This window comes from Heterocephalus glaber, unplaced genomic scaffold (assembly GCF_053883595.1).
Source record: "Heterocephalus glaber isolate CG9 unplaced genomic scaffold, H.glaber_assembly_v1.0 deba00001781, whole genome shotgun sequence".
Lineage (NCBI taxonomy): Eukaryota > Metazoa > Chordata > Mammalia > Rodentia > Bathyergidae > Heterocephalus > Heterocephalus glaber.
Genome location: NW_028258467.1, coordinates 2730939 through 2749250, shown reverse-complemented (window position 1 = coordinate 2749250; position 18312 = coordinate 2730939). Strand labels below are relative to the sequence as shown.

General features: G+C 57.9%; 5 protein-coding genes across 31 annotated transcripts in view; 3 read left to right on the top strand and 2 right to left on the bottom strand.

The window, feature by feature from the left end:
* The first annotated feature begins 25 nt into the window (after window positions 1–25).
* On the top strand, window positions 26–6104 carry Spsb3 (splA/ryanodine receptor domain and SOCS box containing 3). Of its 5 annotated transcripts, none has more exons than XM_004873696.4 (7): window positions 26–319; window positions 1143–1280; window positions 4141–4318; window positions 4417–4604; window positions 4682–4784; window positions 4864–4989; window positions 5261–6104. In XM_004873696.4, exons 2-7 carry the CDS (start codon window positions 1155–1157, stop codon window positions 5605–5607), a joined length of 1068 nt encoding a protein of 355 aa, XP_004873753.1. In that variant the 5' UTR covers window positions 26–319; window positions 1143–1154; the 3' UTR covers window positions 5608–6104. The 5 variants fall into 5 exon arrangements, with proteins under 5 accessions (XP_004873753.1, XP_087058951.1, XP_087058949.1 ...); XM_087202825.1 differs by lacking the exon at window positions 26–319 and adding an exon at window positions 347–952 and having other exon boundaries at window positions 4917–4989; XM_087202823.1 differs by lacking the exon at window positions 26–319 and adding an exon at window positions 350–952.
* Window positions 6035–9290, bottom strand: Eme2 (essential meiotic structure-specific endonuclease subunit 2). The gene is given in 10 exon segments (XM_087202839.1): window positions 6035–6629; window positions 6631–6762; window positions 6856–7045; window positions 7191–7291; window positions 7402–7501; window positions 7685–7776; window positions 8269–8361; window positions 8643–8680; window positions 8683–8778; window positions 9053–9290. Coding segments are annotated over 10 exon segments (1116 nt in total). The 5' UTR covers window positions 9276–9290; the 3' UTR covers window positions 6035–6578.
* Window positions 9291–9367: 77 nt separating this feature from the next.
* Mrps34 (mitochondrial ribosomal protein S34) lies at window positions 9368–10408 on the top strand. Its single transcript, XM_004873691.4, has 3 exons — window positions 9368–9719; window positions 9806–9848; window positions 9926–10408. The coding sequence occupies exons 1-3, from the start codon at window positions 9399–9401 to the stop codon at window positions 10216–10218; spliced, it is 657 nt and encodes a 218-aa protein (XP_004873748.2). The 5' UTR covers window positions 9368–9398; the 3' UTR covers window positions 10219–10408.
* Window positions 10234–11365, top strand: Nme3 (NME/NM23 nucleoside diphosphate kinase 3). The gene is given in 5 exon segments (XM_087202785.1): window positions 10234–10246; window positions 10582–10784; window positions 10878–10979; window positions 11021–11169; window positions 11248–11365. Coding segments are annotated over 5 exon segments (585 nt in total).
* A 212-nt stretch (window positions 11366–11577) lies between these two features.
* Window positions 11578–18312, bottom strand: part of Mapk8ip3 (mitogen-activated protein kinase 8 interacting protein 3) — a 47722-nt gene continuing 40987 nt past the window's right edge. For 13 of the 23 annotated variants that reach the window (XM_021251388.2, XM_021251384.2, XM_021251389.2 and 10 more), the window contains 15 exons: window positions 18063–18158; window positions 17800–17958; window positions 16951–17116; window positions 15804–15986; window positions 15535–15748; window positions 15294–15413; window positions 15131–15211; window positions 14973–15040; window positions 14678–14826; window positions 14151–14322; window positions 13956–14069; window positions 13795–13833; window positions 13476–13655; window positions 13221–13370; window positions 11578–13146 (listed from right to left, as the gene is read on the bottom strand). In XM_021251388.2, coding sequence (XP_021107047.2) covers window positions 13025–13146; window positions 13221–13370; window positions 13476–13655; window positions 13795–13833; window positions 13956–14069; window positions 14151–14322; window positions 14678–14826; window positions 14973–15040; window positions 15131–15211; window positions 15294–15413; window positions 15535–15748; window positions 15804–15986; window positions 16951–17116; window positions 17800–17958; window positions 18063–18158 — 2013 coding nt within the window. In that variant the 3' untranslated portion in view covers window positions 11578–13024. The remainder of the gene's footprint in view (window positions 13147–13220; window positions 13371–13475; window positions 13656–13794; window positions 13834–13955; window positions 14070–14150; window positions 14323–14677; window positions 14827–14972; window positions 15041–15130; window positions 15212–15293; window positions 15414–15534; window positions 15749–15803; window positions 15987–16950; window positions 17117–17799; window positions 17959–18062; window positions 18159–18312) is intronic. The other 10 variants (XM_004873760.4, XM_004873759.4, XM_013068830.3 and 7 more) reach the window with 1 other exon arrangement.

Below are 18312 nucleotides of genomic sequence, written 5' to 3'. Positions count from 1 at the left end.
GCAACTTCTCGGTAGCAGCCGTGTCTATCGAAACCCGCCCCTATGAGAAGTCCCGACACTGCGCGCCCGCCTTCGGTCTCCGGGCCAATGCGGCGCGGGGGCGGGGATTGTTTACGTCTCGGACGGAGCGGAAAGTGGGTCACGGAAGGCAGACCCCAGCGGCAGCGGCAGGTGAGCGGTACTCGGCCCGGCCCGGCCGACGCAGCGCTGACCTTGCGGAAGAGGAGGCCAGCCGCTCTTTGTCCCCCAGGGCTGGCGGCGGGAGGCCAGGCTGCGGCTGCGGGATCGGGCACCACCTGCAGCGTCGCCGGAAGCCGAGGTCGGTGAAAAGCAGCCCTGGGCCCTACGGGTGGGCGAGCGCGGCCGGCCTCGGCCTGGGGCAGCCCGGCGGGTTTTTCACTCGGCACGGCTAACGAAGGGCAGCCAGGGGCTGAAATTGGGGTATGCAGGGGACGGGAGGCATTCAGGCAAAAAGGCAGGACAGAACTGGCCAGTGGATCGATAAACAGCCGAAGTGAAGAACTAGAGCCAGCCCTTGCGTCCTACCCCGGAAACAGTGACAAACTTTGAACAGATTTTAGATTTATTTCAAAAAAGAGAGCTTGGCAGTAGGGGAGGAGGCGGGAGGAGTTGAGCAGAAGAGTTGTGCAGTTCGGGAGATGGTGTTTGGGCTCCAGCGAGAGCGAGGATGGCCGCAGGTGTGGCGGGAAGAGAACGTGTCAGGGATGATGACTGCGGTGTTTCTGGCATGAGGAACTGGAGGCTGGAGGTGCCATTTGTCAAACTGGACAGTGGAGGAGGAGCGAGTCGGGTTGGAGATCCCCGAGGGGCAGCTGGGCTTCTGAGTGGAACTCCAAGGTGGGCTGAGTGGCGTCTTCCAGTCATGGGCGTTTGGGTGGTGTTTCACACCATCTCCCTCGGTTTGATCAAGGTGCTCAGATACTGGAGCCAGGTATGGGATTGTGAAGAGTTCCAGAGCCCGGGCTCAGCATCCACTGCCGTGGAGCCTCTACCCTTGGGTGGGTTATGAGCCAACCTGCGAAGTTGGGCCCAAATTCCAAGGGCAGAGCACTGGGATGGATCTATAGACCACGTTCCTGTGGGCTGTGTGTCCCCCTGGCTCAGGGATTGTTTTCCTCCAGGTCCTCTTCACCATGGCCAGGCGCCCCCGGAGCAGCAGGGCGTGGCATTTTGTCCTCAGCGCAGCCCGGCGAGATGCGGATACCCGGGGTGTGGGTCTGGCAGGGACTCCTAATTGGGGATACGACTCTGATGGGCAGGTAGGTTCCAGCAGCAAGGTGGGCATGGCTCACCTAAGCACAGGTAATCAAAGAGAGAAATGTTCCTGAGCCAGAGGATAGGCTGACTCCTGAGTGTTCCATGTCCAGCCAGGCACAGATCTAGCCAAGGTTATGCAGCTTGAGGGTGACAGGACCTTAGGACGAATATAGATTTCCTTTTCTTTTTTTTTTTTTTTTGTGACAAGGTCTCGCTATGTAGTTCAAATGGACCTTGAACTTGCCTCAAACTCACTATGTAGCCCAGGTTGGCCTCAAACTTGCAGCGATCCTTCTGCCACTCAGCCTCCTGAATGCTGGGATCCTCCTGCCACTCAGCCTCCTGAGTCCTGGGATTACAGGCCTGCGCCACCACACCTGGCTAAACATGGCTTCTTTCCCATTCTTTTCTATGAAGATTCTAGTATGGGAGAGGTTGATTGCTGGCCTGTGGTCAGTTTGTATAACAAATTTTCTATCTTGTCTGCCCAGCCAGTTTCCAGAGGTAACTGTTGTTGAGTTGCTGTGCGTCTTTCCAGGTGTTTTTCTGTAGTACAACTTCTGTATTCAGCTACACATGTATAAAAGGGAACTGTGATTTTTTTTTTTTCTCGTGGTACTGGGATTGACTGAAGACCTTTGCTCTGAACTACATCCCTAGCCTTTTTAAATTTGGAGTCAGTGTCTCATTAAGTTGCCCAGCTGGGCTTGAACTTGTTATTCTCTTGCCTCAGCTTCCCAAAGTGCTGGGTTTACAGTTGTGAACCATCACATCTGAGCTTGGGGAGGCCCAAGAAGTTGAGGTGGCCAGAAGAGGCTCAGCTCTGTGCCCATCTTATCTGTGGCCAGGCCTGTGGGCCAGGATGAGTGGCTTGTAAAAGCTTGATGCAGTGCAGTGAGGGTGAGGGGAGGGGTGGCTTTTCGTTTGGCTTCCTGAGGCTGGACAGTTACAGCCCTGTGCGTTGTAGTCTGCCCAGACAGATGTCCTGGCCAGGACTGGGCCCCTTATTTGGCTTTGTGGGAGAACTGGGAGCCATGGGTTTACTGGCTTAGTTAGCAGCATTTTGGGGCCTCCTGAGCTTGAAAGGCCAGCCTACATTCCTTCCATGCCTCTAACTCCCACTAACCATGAGGCCTAGAGCAGTCCATTGCATCCCTGCCTCACAGGGTCATGGGTGTGGGTACAGGTGGTGTCGGGGCTGGGCAGTGTGACACATGCATGCTGCTTGTCCTCTGTCACCTAATGGGCCTAAGGTACCTATGTGTGGGCAGGGGGCAGATAGTCATCCTGGGTGTACCTCCCTTCTTTCTGCTTCAGTGCTGTCTTAAGGCTGGTCAAGGGTCAAGTCTGCCTCCTCCCCAGAGAGGGTCAGTTTGACCTTGTGCTCTGGCTCCTCACTCAATGGGCTTGCCTTGATGTTGGGAGGCCTTACTATGCCAGTGGGGTACAGTCCCCTGGGCCACCTTGCCTGGGGGCAGGGCCTCTCTCCAGTAGGATGGCCTGTGTTCACTCTGAGGCTGCCTGAGCTTCCTGTGTGCTGGTTCCCTGTGGCTTCTCTTCCTTAGGGGCAGAGTCCACTTGAACAAAATCTTAGAGGTCTTTGGGCAGTTTCCCCTCAGGTATACAGGAGACTTTCTCACCCATTTAAGATAACATCTGGCCTCATTAAGAGGAATAGGTCCCTCTGGGAGTTCAGGGTCTAGTGGGAGGGTGAAGCAGACAGGACACTGGAGGAAAGTGAATTATAATGAAAGGAATCTGGGAAAGGGTCCTTGGGAGCCTGGTATGGTGGCACATGTCTGTAATCCTAACAGTCTGGGAGGCTGAAACAGGAAGATCTGAAATTAAAGCCTAAGTTGGGCAATTCAGTAAGATCCTGTCTCAAAATTTTTGAAGGGCTGGGGTAATGTCTAAACCTGCTATCCAGGGCAAAGGCAGTGACTGCAGTGCCCCACAGCATAGCTGGTGTTACTGGACATGGCAGAGGGCGACTTTGGGTTTGGATGGGGACTGGCTTTAACTCCTACATTAACAAGACCCTGTGGTGTGACAGGGTCTGCTCAGATTTGAGGTCACCTGGGGTGATGTGCAGCTGTGTAGCAGGGAGGCTGGAACAGAGACCAGGGCTCATAGGGATAGTGGAACAGGCTGGCACAGGCTATCTGTACCTTCCCTGGCCCCTGAGCAGGTTGGCCTGGGGTCTAGAGCTGAGGCAGGTGTCTGGAAGGTCTGGATAGCATTGAAGTAGGAAAGGGTGTGGAGAGACCCTCCTTCGCTGATCTCCTGGGAGGGCCTGTGGGTTGGCTGGTTGCTAGAACCTGACCAGTTCAGCCTTGGTGTCTGACCACTGGGCCAACATCAGGCCTGAGAACTTTGAACTTGAACCACAGGACTGTGCCCCCTTGGAGGTAGTGATGAGAGTCCCAGTGCCTTCCTATAGCAGGAGTAGCAGCATGGGCCCACTGGGCCCTACAGGAACACCCCCTTGCTTTGAGTGACAAGAGGACCTCAGCTCAGGCCCCACACAGTCTCAGGGCTAGGCCTGTGGCTTATCTGTCATCAAGCAGCTGCCTATTAAATGCTAAGAGGGCAGAGCTGGTGGGACCTGCCTTTGATACTCCTTGGTGGCTGGGTATCCAGGACCCCTATGTCATGCAGAAATGGGTTGTGGCTGGGCCAGTCTGTCAGGTGTCAGCACTGAGATTAAGCTATGCTGTGTACCTGTGACCCCAAGGAATCACTTTTGTCCATCCCTCTTCTGGTAGAGTAACAATAATCTGGCTTATGGTGGTGCTGGAGGCAGGTGGTAAGTGGAGGGTAGGGGCAAGTGCCAAGTGGGAACAACTTGCCCTTCTTTTCTAGCACAGTGACTCAGATTCGGACCCAGAGTACTCATCTCTGCCGCCATCTATCCCCAGCGCTGTGCCTGTGACCGGGGAGTCCTTCTGTGATTGTGAGGGCCAGAGCGAGGCTGCCTTCTGTAGCAGTCTGCACATGGCCCACCGTGGCAAGGACTGCAGCTGTGGAGAGGAGGATGAGTGTGAGCACCTGGGTTGGGTCCTCCTGGAATGTACAGGGTAGGCCTTGTGGCTCTGGAGCCCACCCTAGCCTGGGACTTTCTCTATTTTGATTTTGCAGATTTTGACTGGGTCTGGGATGACCTGAACAAGTCATCGGCAACCCTGCTTAGCTGTGATAACCGCAAGGTCAACTTCCATATGGAGTACAGCTGTGGTACTGCAGCTATCCGAGGCACCAAGGAGCTGGGCGATGGCCAACACTTTTGGGAGATTAAGATGACTTCACCTGTCTATGGTACTGACATGGTAAGTAGCCACTGGCCTGCAGGCAGCCACTATAGCCCCCGGGCCCAGTAGCCCCTGCTCAACCCCATTATCCCCAGATGGTGGGCATTGGGACATCAGATGTGGACCTGGACAAGTATCAGCACACGTTCTGCAGCCTGCTTGGCAGGGATGAGGACAGCTGGGGCCTGTCCTACACAGGTGCGTGTGGCCTGGGTGGGGTAGGCTGGCGGGAAGGGCAGCATATAGCTTCTGGGCTCACATACCCAGCTATCCCCAGGGCTTCTCCATCACAAAGGTGACAAGACAAGTTTTTCCTCGCGGTTCGGCCAGGGCTCCATCATTGGTGTGCATCTGGACACCTGGCACGGGACACTGACCTTCTTCAAGAACAGGAAGTGCATAGGTGAGGGCGCTACCGTGTGTGGCTTCCCTTGCTTGGCCTGACCCTGAGTGGAGACCTAGAAACCCAAGCCCCTAGGGTCTTGGGGTGTGTGTGTGTGTGTGTGTACATGTACATGTGTGTACGTGTGTAGCTCAGGGACCAGGCCGGAGTCCCCTGGACCAGCATCCTCTGTCACAGCTACACAAGCTGCTTCCCTTGGCTACCCCAGCATGGTGTTTGGGGAGGGCTGAGCCTGGCAGGCAGGACTCCCTTCCCTGTGTCTTCCTTCCAGGGGTGGCAGCTACCCGACTACAGAACAAGAAGTTCTACCCAATGGTGTGCTCCACAGCAGCCAAGAGCAGCATGAAGGTGATCCGTTCTTGCGCCAGCATGACCTCCTTGCAGTACCTGTGCTGCTACCGCCTGCGCCAGCTGCGACCAGACTCAGGGGACACCCTTGAGGGCTTGCCTCTGCCACCTGGCCTTAAACAGGCACTGCACAATAAGCTGGGCTGGGTCCTCAACATGAACTGCAGCCTCCACAAGCCTGCTGTGTCCTCACCCAGGGTGGTGGACCTGACCAGCCCCAACAGTCCAGAGACCAGGCCCTGCCAGAGAAAGCGCTGCCGACGGAGCTGACTTATTTCTTGAAGACTGCCTTCTCAGCCTGTGACTGGCATTCTCCATCCCTGCCCTCCAGCTACCCATCAGGCAGGAGAGAGGAAAGCTGGGCTGAAATCTATCTGGGGTTGTCTCATCTCCCCCAGGGCCAGGACAGTCTTTGCACAGGAGGTCCAGGGCCCCAGGCTCTCAAGTCCACTTAGCTGCCTGTGCTGGGCAGGGTAGAAGCCATACCTGTGCCCCCAGCATCTCCCTCTTGAATGCCCTGGGTGCAGCACCCTGAACACCTCTGGACCCAGACTGTGGGCCTGGAAGGCTGGGGTGGGCCAGGGTGCAGGCGTCTGCTGCCCCGGGGAAGAGAAAGGCTCGGGTGGAGCTCAGTTCATTCTGTTCCTGCCGGACCTGGATTTTTTCTTAGCTCGCTTTGCATGTTATCAGCTGCTGCTCCTGTCACAGAGACTTTAATAACTGTATCAAATACTCATACAGCTGTAAGATTAAAGAGTCCACCTCAAGGCCTCGGGCTCTCCTGTGTCCAGTTTTCCTCCTGCCAGGTCTGGCTATGTCCAAAGCTTGGAAGGGGCAGGCCTGGTTCGCCTCTCCCCAACATCTCTTACTCCTCCCAAGGAAGCCACCCCTCAAGCCTCTGGGTGGCTGTGGGCCTGGGTACTGCCCAACAGCCCCTTCTGGACACACTGCTTGGCTCCTTGGCTCCCCTGAAGCCAGAGGGTCCAAGGCCAAGAGTTCCCATCTTCTCCAGGTCCTTCTGCTGCCTGCCCCCCTGCAGTGGGGAAGAGCATGTGTTTCTGCTCATTCCAGAACTTCCCTCCACCCTTCACCCACCCATCAAGCTTAGACCTGACCACCCAGGGACTGAGTCCACATGGGGTCCTGTCTTTCAGGGTGTCCAGTCAGTCTCTGGGTTGGGCTATATACTGTCCTGCTGATGGATGTAGGAGGAAGCCCAAATGGGTCCTGCAGGTATGTGCTCAGGAGCCCAGGTCCACAAGGAGGTCAGGGTTGGTAGATTCTGCATCAGGAGGTCAGGAAGAGGCAGATTCTGTGTGAGAGGTCAGGCCCTACCCTTTGGTGCTGCCTGCCTTTGTGGGTCTTCACAGGAAGGTCAGCCAGGAGGCCAAGGCGCTCCTGTTCTGTGCTGCAGTTCAGGAATGCCTAGGGCAGGAACTGAAGTGAGAAAGGTGGGCCTTGGGGACCTGGTCTCCATTCCTGGGAAGGGAAGGGAAGGGGACACTTGGAGGGGCTCACCTGCTGCAAAAGATGGGGAGAGGGGAAGGCACCAACCACAGCATCAGCCATGGCTGGGCTGACCCTGTTAAACTGCTGGATCTGCCTCCACCACACCCCCTGCAGCCCGGAGCCATCTCTGGCCACTCTCTGGCTTGAGGCCCAGCGCCCTGATGTGCAGAAGGAAAAGGGCTTCAAGTCCTGGTACTGCCTGAAACAAGAAGGGCATAGGGACCTTTCAGAGGCCTTCTGTACCCCTCCAGCTCAGCAAAGCCCTCTGGCCTGTCTGCTCTCAGGAGGCACTTCTTCCACCCTTTGTAAGCCATCCTGTCTCAGCTCTGGGCAAGGGTACGTACTTAGAGGGTCATTGGGCGAGGGCTTTGGTGAGGAAGCATACATGCTGACTCAGCTCCTGCCATGAGGTCACCAACAGCACGTCCAGGTCTCTGAGGAGCAGCTGGAGCACCAGGCCTGGTAGGGCAAGCCATAGGTGTGGGTGGGGCCCTACTCAAGAGAACAGCCCCTATGCTGGCACAAAGCTCACTGTACCGCTCAATTCAGGCTGACCCTTACCTCTTCCACCTCAGGCCAGCCAATGATCATCTGGGCCTGGTCCACCACTGGACACTCTGGCTGCTGGGGCCCCTGGGTACTTGGCTGGTGAGACCTAAACAGAGGTAACCATCCCTCCATTCCGCACATACCCTCAGTCCTACCCTCCCTGGGTTCTTCCACCTGGGCTTATCCTGGGCAATGGGACTCACACAGCACCCTGTAGAGCGACCCCCCACCCCATTTCCCAGAAACCCATCTCAGCTAGGTTTACTACAGGCATTAGAGTGAAGAGTACCACAGGTAGGCATCCAGCCTGATGACAGCCACATGGGGACGGGCAGGGCTCTTGGGAGAAATCCAGGGCATGGAGCAAGGTGGACCTGAGGTCTAAGGCAAGAAGTACAGCACATCTGTTCACACCTATTGACAGGAAGGCTGTGGTGGTGGGGTCACGGGTCACCAAGCCACAGCCATTTTGCAAAAGAGGAGGAAAGTCTCAAGAAAATGAGCTCTGTGCCTCCCTGAGGTCAAGTAGGTTAACGGGAACCTCCCCTGGGCACACCCCAGATCCTAGAAGAATTGGACAGAGTCCCTTCATTTCTCACCACCTCTGTACCCCAGGTGGGCATTTACCTGGCACACAAGTGCTCAATAAATGCTGACCTTTGGATGCCGGGACCCAGCAGAAGGTCTAACTTAGGGATGCCTGAACAAATGTCAGGTGGGCATTCTAGTTCTCCTCCAACAGAGGCTACTGAGTACCCCGATAAGGGCTAGACTGTTGGTTGTTGTAGGCAAACCCCACTCAACATCTCAGCAGTTTCTGACTAGAGAGAAGCCCAAGCCCACCTGTGCCCCATGCACAGGAAGGTCAAGCACCTGAGTAAGCTGAGCCACTCCCTGCAGAAATTCTTGAGGTTCCAGTAGCAGCAGCAGCTCCTGGTCCTCTGCAGCCCACACCTCAGGAAGCACCTGTGGGTACACTGAATCCTGCTGCTCAACCTCAGCCTGGGTGACCAGGGCCAATACTGGCACCCCAGCAGCTCTCCCATCCACACCCAGGCCTGCTTTCCCAAAATCCCACGTTAGGTTCCAACCGGCCTTAACCCCAGCCTCACTGAGAGGCAGTGTCCTCTGGCAGCAGCTGAGAGCTGCCTTCTTACTGGCAGAGTGCTGAGGAAACGGGGGTCTCTCAGTCTATCCCTCTGCCAGGCTTGCCTGGGACCAGAGCTTCACTTTTAGGGGACACTCACGCCTGGGGGCCGGGGGTCAGGCTTCACTCGACTCCACGTAGGCTGCAGGCTGGACTCTGTGGCTCGATGCGACACTCACACCCCAGGGCACCCAGTGCCTCCAACAGGATGTCTCAGCCAGCGTCTTCCAGGACAGCTGGGCCGCGGGGTACAGTTCAGTCACTATCCGCTCCCACTCAGAACTGGCGGGGTTCGGGTGCAGCCCCACAGCCAGGCTCAATCCCCCTCCCCGTCCCGGTGTTCCTCTTCCTTAGAGTGACAGCCCACAGAGCTCGTCCCCGGGCTTGGCTGGGGACCCCCACCTCAGGATTCAGGAAGGACACGCCCGCCAGCAACTGAGTCAGCTGGGCTGTGCCCTGTAGAATGTCCCCAGGCCCACATCTCCCACCCCAGGGCCCACGTCCCGATACCTGGGTCTACGCGCACCACCAAGTGCTGCAATGCCTGCTTGGGCCGCCGTGCCTCAAGTGCTGCCCTGCGCTGCCCTGCCGCGCTCCGGGCTCCAGCACCCTCCTTCGACATGGCGTCGGCCTCAGAGTCCGAGTACGAGATCTCCCAAGTCGGGGGCCGCCGCTGGCTCCGAACCCGGCCCCTTCGCGAGCCCACGGTCCTCCCAGGCCCCACCTCCGCCATGGTGTAGCCTCATTTCGATTTCCGGCCGGGCCCGGACACCTTTACATCAGACACTAGATGCTTCCGGTGTGGGCGGGCTCGGGGCGTTCTAACTTCCGGTGGGTTCTCGGCTTAGATGCAACCATGGCGCGCAAGAAGGTGAGGCCGCGACTGATCGCGGAGCTGGCCCGCCGCGTGCGCGCTCTGCGCGAGCAGCGGGAGCGGCCTCGCGACTCGCAGCGCTACGCCCTGGACTACGAGACTCTGACGCGGCCGTACACTGGCAAGCGGCTCCCAGTGCGTGCCTGGGTCGACGTGCGTCGCGAGAGCCGCCTCCTGCAGCTGCTCAGCTGCCTGCCGCGCTTTGGCCTGGGACGCCTGGTCACGCGCAAGTCCTGGCTGTGGCAGCACGACGAGCCGTGCTACTGGCGCCTCACGCGCGTACGGCCAGACTACACGGCGCAGGTGCGCGAGCCCAGTCAAGCCCCTAGCGCCGCCCGGGCCCCGGGTTGAGCGGCTTGCTAAGTTGATCCGTACCCCTTGCTTCGCAGAACTTGGACCACGGGAAGGCCTGGGGCGTCCTGACCTTCAAAGGTAAAGCCAGGGCCTGGGAGCGCGGGGCGGGAGGCAGCCGGTTTTTCGAGCGCGGACAGCCCTGTCCCTTTCCACAGGGAAGACGGAGAGCGAGGTTCGGGAGATAGAGCATACCATGCACCACGACTGGCGGCTGGTGCCCAAGCACGAGGAGGAAACCTTCACAATATTCACGCCGGGACCCGAAGACGACCTGCGCCCTGTGCCCTACCCGCCGTTGCTCCGTGCCATGATCCTTGCAGAGCGGCAGAAAAATGGGGATTCTAGCGTCGAGGAACCCCTGCTGAGCCTAGAGAAGACGCCCACGGATCCTTGGGACTACCCTGCGAAACTGGAGGCCAAGAGCAAGGCCAAGGGCACTCCGGTCTGACGCGCGGGGACCGGGATGGACGCTGAAGGCCTTGCCTTTTGATGGGGAAGGTTGGGGTGGCCCTGCCGCCCTGATACGAGGACCCGAGTACGGGCTCCCGCTGGTGGGCTGCAGGACGCAGCGGGCTGGAAGTCACCCCAAAGAACCCCTTATCCGCTCCTGCGGCCGGGAATAAACGCTCCAAATGGTCTGGGTCTTGGTTTCTTTTGCTCTTGCTGCCGCGGACGGGGTGGGGGTGGGGTGCTGTGTATCTCAGCAGGCGGTGGCGGTGCCTTCTCGCCCCGTCGATCCCGCCCCGCGCTTACAGTCGCCACGATCTGCCTGGTGCTGACCTTTTTTGCCCACCTCTTCCCCGCGGGTGAGCGCCGGGCCGGGGTGTGCAGGGGGTGGGAGGGGTCGTGCTGTGGGGCGGGCTTGACGACCTGGTCCCTGCAACCTGCCGTGGAGTGCACGAGCGCATCTTTTTGGTTGCAAAGCCCGATGGGGCGCAGCGGCGGCTGGTGGGAGAGATCGTGCGGCGCTTTGAGAGGAAGGGCTTCAAGCTCGTGGCACTGAAGATGGTGCAGGTGCGCGGGCTGGGGCGGGGGATGGTGCAGGGGCGTGCTGCTGGGGGGAAGCGGGATGGGAACGCGAGGTGCATGCGGCCGTCCCTCCCCCAGGTCTCTGAGGAACTGCAGGGGGAGCATCTTGCGGACCTTCGCAGATGCCCCTTCTATGGTTGCTTGCTCAAATACATGGGCTCCGGGCCCGTGGTGGCCATGGTGAGTTTCCAGTAGTGGGCAGGCTGGTACCTTGATCCCAGAGCGCTGCCCACGCCCCCCCCCCCCCGCGCGCTCAGGTATGGCAGGGGCTGGACGTTGTGTGAGCCTCGAAGGCCCTTGTTGGGGCCACAGACCCACTGGATGCTGAACCTGGCACCATCTGCGGGGATTTCTGCATAGAGGTTGGCAAGTAAGGCCTGCACAGTTACTTCTGTCCCCTGGTCGTTGGCCCCTCTCAGCCGGCTCATTCTGCTCTGCACACCCCCAGGAACTTGATCCACAGCAGCGACTCCGTGGAGAGTGCCCGTCAAGAGACCGAACTCTGGTTTCGCATGGAGGAGATACTGTGCTGGAAGGACAGCGCCTCACACTGGTTATATGAGTAGGGAGGAGCTGACCTGGTGGGAGACTAATGCACCCTACAGAACTCCCCTAAGCAGTGGACGCAGGGCACCTGCGAAAACTATGTAGCGGAGCCACCTCCCTGGCCCACAGCACCTGGAATCATCACACTTCATCTCATCCATTATTATCAATGTTTTCATAATAAACTGAGAAAAACCTGTGTGTGCACTGGCTTGGTCCCAGGGAGCAGAGACACTGTGTCAAGACATTTATTACATACAGAGCAGATATGTGGGTTCACTTGCAGGACTGAACAAAGCCTGAGGAGAACTGTACCAGCCTTTCTCCAGCTCCACCCACCCTCTAAACCCAGTCACTTCAGCTCCTGTGGGGACAGACAGGGACATACATCACAGTGGAGAGGTGGCAGGGTGGTGGGGAGAAGCCTGCAGCTACATGTGGCTGCAGCCTGTGGTGGCCAGCTGGGCTCATGGCGTAGTGCCCTAAGATCTGTGCTTCTCTAGGGGGTGGTGGGTAGCAGGGGCCACGCTGCCCTGATCAGTGCCTTGGAGTAGGAGTAAGGCCTGGGTTGGGAAGGTGGGTAAGGAGGGCAGCCCAGGGCCTGCTGCAGTGGCCCTGTCTTTGTCCTCTGGCCTCTGCTGGGCAGTCCCTCACCAGTTGCTCTTCATGGGAGCAGACCAAAGCGGGCAACCCTAGGCACTTAGTGCATGTCTGGGAGCTGGGCTTCTTGGAGCTCTGTGCAAGGGACAGACCCCAAGAGTACACCACCCCCATCAACCTGAGGCTGAGCCTGCACTCTGGACCAACTCCCCCTTTCCCCCCCAGGAGAGGCCATAGACCTCTCCTTCCTGAGGCCTGGGCCTGCCCTGGCAGCCTGAGAAATTCTACCCTAGGGGCTTCAGGGAGGGATTTGACTCTAGGATCCTGCTCTTCCAAGGTGAGCCTGGGAGGACATGGGTCAGCAAGGGCTGGACTGGATGGCACCTGGTTTGTCTTCTGAAGAAGCTGCCCTGGTGAGTCTGGCCCCAAGCTTTAATGCCAGATCCCAGGGGAGGCTGGATAGGGTTGAGGGAATGCTATTTGTGGATGGGGGATACCCACAGAAGGCTGGCTGGGGTCCAGGCAGCCTGAGCCTCACCTCCCTGGACACAGGATGGTTACTGGGCCTAGCCTTCTTACGGAGAGCAAGAGCCTGGGGGCCGAGGGACCCCACTCCCATGGGCAGCATGCAAAGCAGGTGGACTCTGGGTAGGAAGACTTGGCTGCTGCTCCTGCCGTGGGGTGCCAGGAGTGGGGCACCCACAGTGGACCAGGGCTGCCTGAAGGGGCTGCCCAAGCCACCTTGGCCTTGCCCTTACCCTGAAGTGCCTTTGAGACTTGATGACACTGGGCTGGGTGCCAGCCAGGTACTGCTGGGGAGAAGGTGGGTGTTCTCAGAGGTTCTCCCCTCCCTGCTGGGAACACTACCTGCTCCCCGCCTCCCTCCCTGTGACCCGTATCACCCCTCTCCCTGCCAGCTGGGTGGAGGGGGCTGGACTTCAGGTGAAAGCTGCAAGTTGAGAGGTTAGGAGGGGGTGGTCGGGTGCCTGGCTGCCTCAGGGGAGGAGACAAAGGACAGGCAGGCAGGGGTCCTATGTACACATTGGCATCAGGCAGGGTGGGGAGTTGGGTCAGTGGCCTCACTCTGGGGTGTAGGACACCTGCCACACGATGATGTGACTGCGCTCTGCCTTGGACAGCATGGGCTTCACCTGGCTGATGTCCCCTGCACCTTCCTCTGTCTCGTCGTCCTCTCCGTCTCCTGCAGAGTCACAGTAGTCGGGCAGCACCTGCCTGCCAACACCTGTGACCCTGCCCTGGGCAGTGCCCACTCACCAATGCGGAAGTCGATGTAGCCTTCACCACCACTCAGCACTAATGCGTTCTTTAGCTTCTGGCCCTCAGTGTCCACAGCAGGTGCAGCAGGCCCAGGGCCCTCAGATGGACTGTCTAGAACACTGCCATTGAGGGTGGCCAGCACATTCCCTGTCATGGGGCAGAAAGGCCTCAGTATGGCAGCCTCTTGAACGGGCTACCACTGTGTCCCTACAGTGGTGGGCAAGCACTGGGGTGGGCAGGGTGACCCCTCACCTGGCACTGAGACAAAGAATTTGACAGCATCACGGTGCCCATGGAAACAGAGCTGAGCTTGAGCCATGGAGCAGTAAGGGATGAAGCTGCTGGCTGATTTGTCACTGCTGTCATCCCCGTACACATGGATGACGCCCCCTGGGCGGGCGCCCTCCCCAGATGTAGGAGATGTCTTATTGGCTGGAGATACAGAGGGCACTAAGCCACCTCATTTCCAGCAAGGGAGGGGGGAAAAGAAGGGAGGGGAGACAAAGGACAGGAGGGAGTAGAGTGACCACCTTGGGCTGTGTCTGGGGCACAGCCAGTGCTGTATACTCACCCCGGAGCCCTAGGAGCTGGCCTCGATGCAGGACCACAGCTGGTGAGGAGAGGCAGAGATTGAGTGTGGCTACAGCCAGGGTCCCCACCCCATTCTGACATGTGCTCTTTAGGAGTAGCCATCACTATCTCTGCAGGTATCTTAGGGTGGGAGTCACTCACTCTCAGTCAGCGGAATGGAGATGACAACCCCATTGCCAGTGCCCACCCAGAGGCGGTTGCCTGCGATGAGCAGTCCTGTGATGCGCACAAAGGAGAAGCCCAGCTTGCCAGTGCCTGGGTGGGAGCAGGAGAGGCTGAGTCAGCGTGGCCCATGTCATTGTTCCCACCCTGCTCCCACCCAGTGCCACCCCTCACCCAGCATCTTGCTGACGTAGGGCTCAATGTCCACATCCTGCAGGTGCTGGTGGGTGTGGGCGTGGTAGAGCCGCAGGGTGGAGTCCAAGCGGATAGATACCCACACTCCATCACCAATCCATGCCAACTGCCGCACCTGGCTCTCCCGTCTTGGATGGGCATCAAATGACTTCTGTAGGGTCATGGTAGCCAATCAGTGAGGCTGGGGGAGGAGAGAATGGGGAGGGGACCCTGAACCTGTCAAAGCCCCAGGGGCCACCCCAATATCTATTCAGCCCACTCCAGCGTCTGATCCAGCATCTGCATTGCTCCCAGGGGTCTAGGCCCTGGACTAAGGTCAAACCACAGGAGAGGTATGTGTCCTTGACTTCGGTTTTAAGGGTACATAGCACAGGGCAGGCAACAGACATACTGGCAACTATAGCCTAGCTGCACTTTACTTGCCCATGCCTTTGAACAAAGGAGCAATTTCTCTGAGTAGTTCCCCACTTGGCTTCCCTCCCCTGACACTGCTGGTCAGCACTTGCCTCGATCTGCATTGTCTTGGGCTGGATAACGTGCACCTTGTTCTTATAGCCACACCAGACGCGGTCATACACAACAGCCATGCAGCGGATAGAGTGGTGAGGGTGGCCCAGGTCCATCAGGTGGTAATTGGTTAGGTCCCATTGGCCATCTAGAGAGAGCCCACAACACTTACTCAGGCTGGCTAGGGTCCCTCTACTCATGGGTAGGGGTGGAGAACCCACTGCCAGGCTGAGAACAGCCCCAGGGACACAGGGGAGTGCCCCAGCCAACTGTAGTAGGGCCACTAAACCTTACCCTCGCCACGGTGGAAGATGGCCAGAGTCCCATCCGCGAGAGCCACCAGCACACGGCCTTTGACATGCCTGCAATCGAAAGGCAGTGAGCCAGGCTCAGGCTAACCAGGCCACTTGGGCCCCCATCTGACCCCCAGCCCTCGGTGTAGGGTAACATACACCAGGCTCAGCACAGAGTCCTTTAGCTTGATGGAGTGCAGACACTTCTTCCAGTTGGCCACAGCCGAGTGCACATACAGCCTGTGGAAGGAAGTTGAGGTGGGCATGGACACAAGTACAAGTGAAGCCTGGAACCCTCCAACCCTTGCCCTAGTCTGATTACCAGCCATTCTGGGATCCCAGCCACATGGTGGGCGCGGCACTGCTGCCTGCTGCTGAGGGGTCCCCGGTGGGCTCTGGCTGGGGTTGTACACTGTTGCCATCGACCTCTGGCCCATTCTCACTGCAAAAAGGATGGTGACTCCAAGGTAGCCCAAAGATTGTGCCTGACCCCTTCCCTGAGACCCTGCCACCTCTTCCAGTCTCCCCTCTATTTCTGTCTTGCTGGACCTGAGAGAGCCCACCTGCCAGGCTGAGTGCTGGAGGGTGGGGCAGGTGCTGGGTCTGTGAAGACATGCTCTGTGAGGGGCCCAGGCCGCACTGCGGCTGCTTCTGGCTCACTGGACCCAGGGTCTGGCACCTCCGTAGCTTCTGTGGCCTCCTCTGTAGACTGGGACGGATTCACCTTCCCATTGGCAGTGGCAGCCACCTCTCCTGTGGAAGGAGGGGTGAGCTTCGCTGGGCAAAGATGAGAGGAACAAGGTGGATGGAGAGAAGGCTGCCTAAGACTTACCTTGGCCCTTGTCTAGCACTGGGGTGTCCCCTCTAGAGGAGCAGTTGCTACGTGGCACATTGCAGCGAGTAGCGCAGCCCACCAGTGTAATGCCAGCCAACACACCATCGGTGCTGGAGTCCTCAGGATTCATGTCACTGTCCAGGAACATCTCCCCTGGGGGGTAGTCGCTGTCACTGGCCGCTAGGAGGAGAGTTACAGCCTGTTAGTCATGCCAAAGAGCCCAGTACTTCAAGGCCACACCAGAGTTCAGCCCCGTGGAGGCAGCGGGAGAGATGGATGCCATCCACTGGGGCCAGTGTTCTACATTCTACTAGCTGGACATAGGCTCTAGGCAGAGCCAGCCCAGTCTCACTGTTGGCAGTACTCTGGCTCCATTGGGACATCCACATAGAGACCTGGGAGACCAGCAGGCTCATTCTGCTTGGTGGGGCCCCCAAGCCAAAGGGAGCAGAGAAATGAGGGTTTGGTCCTTGGAACAAACAGCATCTGGTCATGTGATAAACCCTGAAGAACTTTAAGGAGCTAAGGTTTTATACTTGAGACCCGCAGGGCCCTTATCACCCATTTCTCTTCACCCAGGAAGTCAGATGCTGCTGCCCAAGGGAGTGAAGTCAAACCCGCTACTTGTACCCAGCTCACCAGGCCTCAGTAAGGCAGGGGACTTGGGCCTAATGAAGATTCACATTTTTTTTTTTTTGGTATCGGGGATTGAACTTGGGACCGTGCGCTTGCAAGGCTGGCGGTGGAATCACTGAGCTAAATTCCCAGACCTGAAGATTCACATTTACCACAAAGAAGTTTTCTTATTGCTTCTAAGCAATGTTTTAGTTTGGCCCATGCTGTGCCCCACCTGTCACTTCTAACCAGCTAAGTGTGACCTCAGGCTCTCCTCTGAGTCAGTACCAGCAATGGGCAGAACAAGGCCATCAGCAAGCTTCCTCCTAGACATGTGCCTCAGGATTTCACTTGACTTGGCCTGACTACCTCCCACTGTCCACTTACATTCTTGGCAGGCCTTTTGTCCCCATTTACTTAACATCCTAGTCATCCCTTGGTAGAAATAAAGAACCACCCTCCTTGAACACCAGCTTCGAAGGGCTGTGCCCACTCATGGGTGCCTGGTGGTGCAGGGCCCAGGACTCACCAGGAATGCTGGAGATACACAGGACATGGGCATTGCAGACTGTGAACTGGTCCACAATGGTGCCCGGCTGGTTGGCGTCAATGATTACCACCTTGCTGGTGGTCAAGGTGCTGGTGAGGATCCACACCCGGCTGGAGGTAGCATCTGTCTCTGGTAGATCCTTTGCCTGTTTTAGAGCATAGGGGATCAGGGCTGATCCCCATGAGTCTCCTGAGATCTCATAGAATCTCTCCTTGACCATGGCTTCAGAGGACATGGCTGTCCTTGCCTGTAGCCCAGAGAACTCAGAACCATGTCTAGATGGCTCACTTCTTTTTTTTTTTTTTTTGGTGCCGGGGATTGAACTCAGGACCTTGTGCTTGCAAGGCAGGCTCGGTCCCAAATCCCCGGCCCCAGATGGTTCACTTCTAAGAGAAATACCTGGTCCCCACATTAATCTGGGATATAAAACTACCCCCTTGGGCTCCAACCATGAAGCCTTCCTTCCCACATTCAGCCCATTCCATTGTCCACTCCCCTCTGCATGAATCAAGAAGCATCTGGTGTGTTCTTGACCCTCAAGTGGGCACTGAGGAGAGAGTAGCAGCCACCACAGTTCCAGGCATAGTCTCTTGGACTGCATTCCTAGCTCCTGGGTTCCTGGTGAGAGGCAGATGCAGCTCTGCCCAGGCCTATTCTGTGTAGAAGAAACTGGCCCTGACTTCCGAAGTGCCTGCCTCCTCCACTCAGCCTCATAGTAGGCACCATCCCAGCATCCTCTAGCTCTGTCCTTTCCAGCCTGCCCTGCAGCAAGATGTCCAGAGACAATGCATGGGGAAGATGGCAGGAGGGCCCTGTTGCCACACTGACCTTCTTCCTCTCTGGGGACGTGTGATTGCTCTTAGGTTCATCTTCTACTTCCTGGTCACAAGTCAGAGGGTCACGGCCTGGCATGGGCTTGACTCCATTTCCAGAATCCTCCTCACTTGGCTTCCACCCACTCAGGTTGACACCGGCAGCACACCATAGCTGCAAGAATAAGGCTGTGGGGTCTGACATATGGCTCCCCTGCCCACCTCCCAGATCTGCTGCTCAGCTTCTGGGGGCAGTCTTGTGGGGGCCGCTGGGCTCACCTTCATGGTAGGGTCCTTCTCTACCAGAGGGCGACAGTACACAGGGACAGGCACATTCTTCATCCGTGTGTCTTCTTGGCCCCCACTGGGACTCAGCTATACAGACCAGGAAGGCACTGTGAGCACAAGGCCAGGTGCGGGCAGGCACTCATCTTCAGAACCCCAGGTCAGCCAAGCCTGCTGGCTTCTGGCACAGAGGGCACACTGGGCAGGAGCCTGGCCCTCCAGGCCTGAGCAGTGAGCAGCAGGG